The 10,703-nt window shown below is 50.0% G+C and overlaps 1 protein-coding gene across 1 annotated transcript in view; it reads right to left on the reverse strand.

Moving 5' to 3' along the window:
* Nucleotides 1–10,703, reverse strand: part of adgrv1 (adhesion G protein-coupled receptor V1) — a 122,681-nt gene that overhangs the window by 13,231 nt on the left and 98,747 nt on the right. The window contains exon 89 of the mRNA XM_056592426.1: nucleotides 9,343–9,500. Within this exon, the coding sequence (XP_056448401.1) occupies nucleotides 9,343–9,500 (158 nt within the window). The remainder of the gene's footprint in view (nucleotides 1–9,342; nucleotides 9,501–10,703) is intronic.

Consider the following 10,703-nt stretch of genomic DNA (forward strand, 5'->3'; position numbering starts at 1 on the left):
AGTCTGAGTGGTGGTCTGTTGAACAGTGCAGCTCTGGCTGTGATACACACACACACACACACACACACACACACACACACACACACACACACACACACACACACACACACACACACACACACACACACACACACACACACACACACACAGCCACAAACACTCTCTCTCTCTCTCTCTCTCTCTCTCTCACACACAGACACACACACACACACACACAAACATCCAGCAGCAAACACTCTCTCTCTCACACACACACACAGACACACACACACACACACACACACAGCTATAAACTCTCTCTCACTCTCTCTCACTCACTCTCACACACACACACGCACACGCACACACACACACACACACACACACACACACACACACACACACACACACACACACAATACTAGAGAGGAACAAATGTGTGATGTCAAAACCTAGTGTGTCTGTGTGTGCGTGCATGCCTATCATTAAGTGCTACTATTTAAACAATGTTGGTGAAAGTAACAACACTGCAACATTACACAACTCCATCACCCTTGTCAGTGTCACCAGGAAGGCATTGAGTCCAGATGGCTGGAGTAGCAAGTTATCAGTGGAAACCTTTGAGTAAGTAATACTTTACTAATAACTTTAGTCTAGACAGCGAACCGACTCAGCTGGGCCACAAAAACAGGGAGGAGATAACAAGGAGATAATGCAGCACATAGCTGTAGCAACTGTTAATCACAAGGCTGGATGGAGCAAGGCTAGTCTGGCTCTGAGGTAAAGGGCGGCCCAGAATATCAGGACGCATACAGATAGAGAAAAAGAGAATTCAAAACATATAAAAAGAGAAACTTCACACACCATAGGGGATCACTTGAGCAAAGATTTGAAAATCACCAAATAAAGAGTGAAACCCCCCCCCCCCCCCACACACACACACTCCTCGCTGGGTGTGGCGCTGTGTTGTAGAGCCAGTTCTGAACCAACATAATCAGCGACTCATACCACTCATGCTTAGAACGCGATTCCAGCTCTCATGCTCGCACCCTCTGGGCCAATCAGCCTCAAGGTCACGCGTGTGGCCCCTCCCCTCCCCGAAACTGCGACGACGCTTTCTATGTAGGAACAGACGGAGAGGGCTGGGCACCGGGGACAAATGCGTCGCAAGTCAACACTTTGATTGGTCCATCGACGGCACAGGGTTGATCAAATAAAACAACCAGAACTACAGACCCCTCCCCACTGCCGTCAGGCCACAAGATGCGGCCCGTCTATGATGGTAGACGACCCAGAGAGATCCCTGCAGTGGTGTCGGCAGATAGGAGACCCTTCTCTGTGGTAGAGAATACGGCGTCCAAGAGTTTACACCGCTTGACGCTCGATACACTGTAACTTGTATCACGCACTTCACCCATACAGTTATACCTGCCGTAAGGACTTCGATCGGCCCATAGTTTGCTGATCTATTGTAGATTGTAAGTTGTGTTTCGAGGGCTTGTATCCGTGTTATAAAGCAGGCACTGCTGGAATGTTCACGTTTCAATGTGCTGCTGGAAGACTAGCTATTGGTGTTGTGCACTGTTACGGAAAATCGAAATCTAAAAGGAAAAGATGTGAGGCACTTATTTTGTGGATGTATCGAAAACCACTACACCGAGTCTTCAGAACCATTTATACACACATGCATACATATATACATCTGGAGGACATCTGGAGGATACATGCTGTATTTGCGTGTGTGTGCGTGCGTGCACAACACACCTCCTTTGACAACCATCTCAGGGCTGCAGAGAGAACACGATGTGCCGTTCCTGCTGTCCTACTGTGCACTAGCATCTGGGCGGACCCCCCCCCCCCCCCAACACCCCCCCCCTCACCCCCGGGGTCCTGTTGGGAGGAGCACATCAGCCATCCATCTCCTCCTGGAGTCATCCTGTTGGCAAGACATTTCGTGGTGGTTGTGACGCCCGGGGGGCAGTGATGTGATGAGATGCCCTGAGGAGGGGCGTCTTAATGAATAGGAATGACTATGAAATGATTACCAAATGAGAGGACACACGAGCTCGGCAGATGGGTGCTTGTGGGGAGGAAAATTCAAATCTCTTATGACCCTATCGCCGAAATCGACCCCTTGATTCCGTTACTGTTCGAATATCGACTTCTGCTGCTTCACTCGACCTATTCGGAAAATACACTTTTCTAGACAGAGAGTTACGCAGCAAGCTCAACTCGGGAATCACCGGCGGTTGACTAATAGGCGATGTGTAGGCCAGTCTGTAGGGGTCAGATCACAAGTAGGCTGTAAACACAGGGCACGGGCCCCCGGGTCTGCCCAGGAAAACCCCCACACCAGGGTGTCGACTCCTCCACCCTGCCGGCAGGCCCCCGCCACAGCACGGACAAACCTCTCTCTCTCTCTCTCTCGCTCGCTCTCCCTCTTTTTTTAATGGCACTCTTTCCTTTCAAGTTCAGCTTCTGTATTTCCGTTTCTTGTCCCTTCCTCCCCCCCCCCCCCAACACCCCCCAGTACCTTTAAGGTTGTCTTTCAACTCTTCGCAGGAGCATTTCTCACCATAATGGTGCTTTTTTCAGTTCCTTTCCACACCTGCTTTCGCTTTATGTGACGTGCTTTTGCCCGCGGTGGCTCTTTACTCTCACAAAGGTGAAATGTTTCGGCACACGTCGACAAATCGCATTAAACGCTCCTTTCATATGGATGTGGGAGTGGCAGGTTCTGGAAGGGTTCACCTTTGAAAAAATCTATTTGAGACTACAGCCCGGCCCTTTCATTCCCAGTGTCCGGGGGCTCACAGACATCCCCTGTGTGTCGCCACGGCGACCTGCCTTTCCTGTCCGCCTCTCCTCACACGTACGGGTGTGCCAGCCTCATGTGTGTGCCAACCACATGTGGTTTCCTCTTCTCCCTCTAAGGTTTTTCTGACCGTGGAAGCGAATTCCAGGTTGTGGACGTCTCCGGGCATGTTAATGCCCAGTGGATGTACGGAGGAGGGAAAACTACTCACACACACACACACACACACACAAACACACCACGTGCATGCACGCACACACGCGCCGGCAAACCAACACATACACACACAACGTTACAGGTGTGTTTAAGCATTTAAAAGCATTCCATTTTGACACGCTCCTCTAAGGAAAGTTGGTAGCTTTTGGCAGGTATTCCACTTCCTGGTGTCTTTCCACAAACATCCGGCCTCCACTCTTTTTTCCATGTCATCGCACTTTGAGATTCCTCTCGTCATCATTCTGGAGTGAGTGTGTGTGTGATGTCCGCTCTCAGCAGCCTGGCCTGGCCTTAGTCAGACGTATTCGATACTAGGGCTAGGTGAGGCTGCACGCCTGTGGTTCATTGTGTAATCAGTGCACACAGGTTCAACCGCCCATCACCTCAAACACTCAATAGTCTCGCTCAGACTCTACAATAAAGCAGTTCACTTAACCTCCACCCGTGGAGCGTTCATTGTCGGAGCGCAGTAAAGCCAGGTCAGACTGGCAGGCAGGGAAGACCGGCTACAATCATCACCATCATAATGATAATAACACACAGACCAGACGTGAGTGGACCAGGGTAAACACAGGCTACCTATACTTCTCTCCCCTACAGTTGCCCTTGGTGTCACTTCTCTTATAACATTTTGAAGCTGATATATGACGTATACTCCCTGACCAGGCAAACTAATAAAAGTGACCTCCCCTCTACATCGGACAGACGTGCGGACGGAGACGGACACGCTGAAGTGCTCTGATTCGTCATGCGGCGGCTCTCTAACTCTGTTTATCTACGCCAGCCGCTTCGGTCGCACCCTCCCAGCATGAGAACTGCATTCCCAGTGGACACAAAGAGGCCCCAGTGCTCCTGAGAGAGAGGGAGGGAAGGGAGGGAGAGGGAGGGGGAGGGAGGGAGAGGGAGGGTGAGGGAGAGAGGGAGGGAGAGGGAGAGAGAGGGAGGAGAGTGGGGGGGAGGGAGAGGGAGTGTGAGGGAGAGAGAGGGAGGAGAGGGAGGGCAGTGTGAGGGAGAGAGAGGGAGGAGAGTGGGGGGGAGGGAGAGGGAGGGTGAGGGAGAGGGAGGGAAGGAGGGAGGGAGGGAGGGAGAGGGAGAGAGAGGGGAGGGGAGGGAGGACGATGCTGGAGTTCAGGCCGAGAAGAGATCAGCAGCAGCTGCCATAGCACCGAACAGGCCTGGAGCCCCACACACACACACACACACACACACACATACACACATACACGCACACACATGCACACACGCACACATACAAACACACACACACACACACACAAACTCCTGTGCCGAGTGTTAGGGTGGCGATGACAAAAAAAAAAGAAGCTATCTTGAGTAGGTTCATTAAAATAAACACAGCTGAGTCTCGGTGTTATTGTTTAACTCACATGCTCGGCCAAAAATAACAACTTAGAATATCACTACAAAGTCCGACCGCGCACGACCTTCCAGAAATAACGGCCCACAACAACAGCCTTTATTACTTTAAATGACAGCCTTGGCTTTGGTCCGCTGTCCCGTGGTCCCATCGGAGGGAGGGCTCTGGTGTGTTTGGGAGGCCTTGCACTTTTAAACCGAGCCGACAAAACGCAGCACTGCTTCTCTGGTGCTAAAAGAACAAGGACACGCTGATTGTACGCTATCCTTGTTGACAATATCCTCCAGAAATCTGGAAGGGTCATGGAAGGAACTGTATGGGAAAGTATGGAAGGTGTTATCTGTTGGTGGCCCAGAATCAGAGGAGAAAGGCAAACGTTTTCTGTCTCGTGACGTAGAAGTTAGACCATTATATATCATCATATGTCTTATGGTCCTTTAGGGTGAATTTGGATGTGTGCTGGAGCCATCTGTCAAAGAACACGTTAGTCTGGTGAGAGCTACGTGACGAATCCATTCACCCTGACACGGCAAGAGCAAATGGCCGACAGCCAACGCACGGACGACAATGTTATCGTTTCAGTTGTATAACTTTATGGTTCTTTGAGATTCTGCACAACACATGCCAATCACCCTGATGCACGGCAGCCTCTATTCCTTCATGTCTTTCAACATGAGGGCCAATCCGGTGTGAGCGTCTTCCCTTGTCGTAAACACATCGCGGTCACGGCCACCCTCCCTGCTCTGTTCTACTCTGTTGACAAACACAGGTAAACCAAACAATCCAAAAGAACATATCGTACAAACACACACACGCGCGCACACACACACACACACACACACACACACACACACACACACACACACACACACACACACACACACACACACACACACACACACACACACACACACACACACACACACACACACACATCCATTTGCCATGGTGTCTGTATGCGTGTGCGTGTGTTTGTGTTTGTACGGTATGTGGTTGTGTGTGTGTGTGTGCGCACACACACACACACACACACACACACACACACACACACACACACACACACACACACACACACACACACGCGCAAACACATACCCACACACGTGCAAAGGAGAACCTTGCCACCCAAAAGAGTTCAGAGCAGGTGAAAACTGATTTGACGCTGTGGGATGGCATGACCAGGTCCCGTGCTGCGGTGAAGAGAGCCCTACAGAGGCACAATTACTGCGTGGAAAATGACATGAAGGCATTCTTGCCAAGTTACGTTTAATATTTAATGTTCATGAATCTCTATCACAGAAGTCTATTACTACTACTACTGCTGCTAATACTACTACTACTACTACTACATGGATGTTATTAACAGTGTTTGCAGTGGGGCTTTTAGCACATATATTCACCCTGGAAAAACTGCTGAAGAGGCAAAACAATCAAGGTTGCCCGCTTGTGAAAAAATGATCGAGTTACAATTGAGCATCTTTTTAAATCCTTTTACGATTTTGCGGCCAAATTGAAGTAAAGTCAATAGTAGCCCGTGTACAACGGATATAAAAGCACATGGAGGAGACAAAGTAAAAGTGTTGTTGGAGAGAAGGATGCATGTGATTGGTCCTCAGACTCAAACAACTTTGAGTGTTGGGTGTTTGCAATGGAACCCGGCCCTGAAACCCAGATATCGTTATGACGTTTGGAAAATGAATGGCAAGCCCAGATCACCTTGTGTTGTTCAAACACCCTGTCGTGTTGCAGCCTGACCGTTGCTTCATTTCCTTGAGGCACAGAGAGCTGGCGGGAAGGAGGAAGGAAGGGAGAGAGGGAGGGAGAGAGGGAGAGGGAGCAAAGGAGGGAGGGAGAGAGGGAGGGAGGGAGGTAGAGAGAGGGAGGGAGGGAGAGAGGGAGGGACGGAGGGAGGGACGGAGCGTGAGAGGGACGGAGAGAGAAAGAGAGAGGGAGAGGGAGCGAAGGAGGGAGGGAGAGAGGGAGGGAGGTAGAGCAAGAGGGAGGGAGGGAGAGGGGAGGGAGTTAGTGCGAGAGGGAGGGAGGGAGAGAGGGAGGGGGAGAGTTGGAGGGAGAGAGGGAGGTAGACAAAGAAGGAGGGAGGGAGAGAGTGGAAGGGAGAGAGGGAGAGAAGGAGGGAGGGAGGGAGGGAGAGAAAGAGAGTAAAAGAGCTACAGATAAAAAGAAGGATTGCAGGAGGTGTGGTGGGTTCGAAAGAGACAGGAAGAAGTCAACAATAACAATGCCCCAGAAGATTAAAAAAAGTAGCACATTTCTCTGGAATAACACAAATGAGGCAACAAGGATGAAAACAAGGTTTACTCCATTTGCAAAGATGTTCTTTATGTAGACTGACTATATATTGGAACACGTCCAGAAATCGTGCATCAGTCACAAAATAAATAAGAACAAAACATTCATAAATGCACTTACAAAAGCATACATGCACTCTTTGACTAGACTAGATATAGTCATTTGAGAGTTGATATCTGTATTCATATACTATTAGAAGATGATTTAATTTTTGCTTAATATTTTCATACTTTTCCTTGGAAGAAATTTGAAATGTAGTTATTGATGTATTTATGCTGGCAGTGCATTCCGTGAAATAAACTTAAAGTAAGAGGGCGATGTATTACACTTTGGCCTGTTGTAGAACCCATTCATAGTGGTGCTTTGAGTAGCATGTGCTCTGCCCAGCTTGCCCTCACCTCTGCCTCCCATTCTCTCTCTCTTCCACTCTCTACGACACACCAGTGCAAACAACTTCAGCAGCTGGGGAAGATGACAAAAATAAAGCCTCATTCAGCCAACCTGAAACCTCTGCCTGCCCTCTCCGCTCCTAAAACGGTTCCTTCACCCAGACATATAATCCCTTCCCTCCTTGTGCCTCCCCTACCCTCCATCCTGGCCCTGGCTGTGTGCTGTCTCCTGCCACAACCGCCTCTGCAGACCGGCAGCTTTTCCAGCCCATTCTACCCACTGCACCCCGAGTTAAACCCTCATGGAGGTTGAGATGAGGTTTAAAACACACGTACTCCCACACACATGCAGACGCTTATATTAAAGAGGGAGGGAGGGAGGGAGGGAGGGAGGGAGGGAGGGAGGGAGGGAGGGAGGGAGAGAGAGAGGGAGGGAGGGAGAAAGGCAGGGAGAGAGAGTAAGGGAGTAAAAGAGCGAGAGAGAAAAAGAAGGATTGAAGGAGGTGGTGTGGGTTCGAAAGAGACAGGAAGAAGTCAACAATAAAAATTCCCCAAAATACTAAAAAAAGTAGCACATTTCTCTGGAATAAAACACACAAACTCCCACACACATGCAAACGCTTATATTATAGACAGAGTCCTATGAATCCCTCCATTCTGTGGCCCAAAAACAACCCCGCTGGCATGGCTCGTATTCGCTATAGGTAGCCAACGGGCCACACACAGTGCGGGGGACAAACTGCGGCCGGCTAGCGAGCCAAGGGGGCTGGCACTAATGCAGGCTTTGCTTTGTCATTGAAGGGCCTTGACAAAGCAGTACCAGGCAAAGCCTCCTGATCACCACCACTGATGGTGGATTAGAGACGCCACACCACAGGACTTACACAGCCGGGCTGGCCTCCACGCCTCCCAATCGGTGTGTGTGTGCGTGTGTGTGTGTGTGTGTGTATGTGTGTGTCTCTGTGTGTGTGTGTGTGTGTGTGTGTGTGTGTGTGTGTGTGTAGATGTGTGTGTGTGTTTGTGTTTATGTGTTTATGTGTGTTGATGTGTGTGTGTGTGTGTGTGTGTGGTGTGTGTGTGTGCATGTAGATGCGTGTTTGTGTCTGAGTGTATGTGTCTGCGTGTGTGTGTGGTGTGTGCATGTAGATGTGTGTGTGTGTGTGTGTGTGTGTGTGTATGTGTGTGTGTTTACAGTATGTGTTTCAGAGTGAGTGGGCAAATAGTGTGGGAGGTCGGAATCGGTTCTATATGCACCGCGACATACGAGTCATGATTCACCGGGAGCAGAAACCAGTGTGTGTTTTAGTATAAAGGCGTACTGGAGAAGGTGTGTCTGGCCATCTGTTTGTGTGGATGTATGTGTTGGATGGACGCGTACAGGCGACAGTTTTTCCCATTATGAAACGTGTTATGAAACACTTCTTCAACAATGCAATCAGAGCTACGATTTGATCAGGAAGTTAAGAAAGGCCAGTCGGTAAAAATAGCCTGTGTGCTGCTGTTAAGGATTAGCAGATTGTGGCAAGCAAACACCCTATGGACACGGACACACACACACAGAGCACACACACACACACACACACACACACACACACACACACACACACACACACACACACACACACACACACACACACACACACACACACACACACACACACACACACTTGATAAACTCAATCACACTATGATTTGGTACAGCTTTCTATTGTGATTCTATGTGGGACAACTTTAGTGAGACTTCTTTTAGGACATGAAGTGCTGTGTTTGCCTTGGCATAAAATAACAGCCATAGATGTCCAATGTGTGTGTGTGTGTGTGTATGCGTGCGCGCGCGCGTGTGTGTGTGTGTGCGTGTGTGTGTGTGTGTGTATGTGTACGTGTATTTGTGTGTGCAAAAGAGCCAGAGCGAGAGAAAGCACATCAATAGACAGAGACAGTGTTTGTTTGTATGGGCGCCTGCATCTCTCCTGTGCCTACGTTTGTGATTCTCTATGAGCACACAAACACACACACACACACACACACACATGCACACACACACACACACACACACACACACACACACACACACACACACACACACACACACACACACACACACACACACACACACACACACACACACACACAAGCATCCAGCCTTTTGACTATCCCCCACATTCCCCCGCCCTCTCTCCACGGTGCCACGCGTTGTCTGTGGGTAAGCATGTGGACATGGAGGTGTGTGGGTGTACCTGACGCGCGTGCGTGTGTACCTGTGCCGTTGGTGCGGCCGCGGTAGAGGTCGTCGTAGGCCTTCCACTGGCTGGTGACCTGGTAGGCGTTGATGAACACCACCAGCACCACCACCAGACAGACGAGGGGCACCAGCGCCGCCGATGACAGGGCGGCGTAGACGTTGGGCATGAAGCACCTGGAAGAACAAACACATGTCAGCACTCCTTTTTTAACTCGTTTATACTCTGATAAGGAACCAAGAATGTTGCTTTGGGGACATTCGATGGCGAATGACTGAATGTAAAAACATTTGAGTGTGATTATGAGCAAAACGATGGGTTCCAAATGATGAGAAAATGTGATAAAGTTCCCTTTTTCTCCTGTCAATACATTCTGTAGTGGATAAAGGCCGTGTTGCCTTTGTTTAGAAGCAAAAACAGGACAGCTGAAACCGGCCTGTCTTACACATGCACACACACACACACACACACACACACACACACACACACACACACACACACACACACGCACAACTGCTTGGTTGCCCTTAAGCAACGACACTGAACAAATGGAGCGGGCTGCGAGCGAACAGAACTTATCTGAGGGGCAGACAGGCTCTCTATTCTGAGAGCGAGGGAACATTAAGAAGAGCGCGACGGGGAGACAAACAAGTGGCGCATTGATGCGCTGAGAGGGGCTCTTATATGTGGAGTGTTGTTGTGAATACGTGCTTCAGCAGATGAGGAGCCCCCCCCTCCGGTCCTCCCCCGGATTAATAATGCACTTTGAACCGGTTACTGGAGCCGCGCGCCGCCACCGGCGCCGCGAGCGCACTAACACACACACACACACACACACACACACACACACACACACACACACACACACACACACACACACACACACACACACACACACACACACACACACACAGGGGCGGCCCCAGCACATTTGGCGCTCTAGGCGAGGGGGGGGGGGTATGAAGCGATTGTTGACGGGGGGGGGGGGGTATGAAGCGATTGTTGACGGGGGGGGGGTATGAAGCGATTGTTGACGGGGGGGGGCGCGATTGTTGACGGGGAGACGTGGCCAATTTTTCGGGCGGATTTTATATTTTGCGCTCCCCCTCTAGATGGCGCTCTAGGCGGCCGCCTGACCCGCCTGTAGGGAAGGCCGCCCCTGCACACACACACACACACACACACACACACACACACACACAGACACACACACACACACAGTCATGCATGTATACGCAATCACACACAATCACAAACACACACACCCCATGGTCTTAAACACAAACACACAAACACACACACAATCATGCACACTTACACAAACACACACAATCATGCTATAGTCTTAAAGATACACGCAATAGTGTGCACAAACAAAC

The sequence above is a fragment of the Gadus chalcogrammus genome, chromosome 6, assembly GCF_026213295.1.
Source record: "Gadus chalcogrammus isolate NIFS_2021 chromosome 6, NIFS_Gcha_1.0, whole genome shotgun sequence".
Classification (NCBI taxonomy): Eukaryota; Metazoa; Chordata; class Actinopteri; order Gadiformes; family Gadidae; genus Gadus; species Gadus chalcogrammus.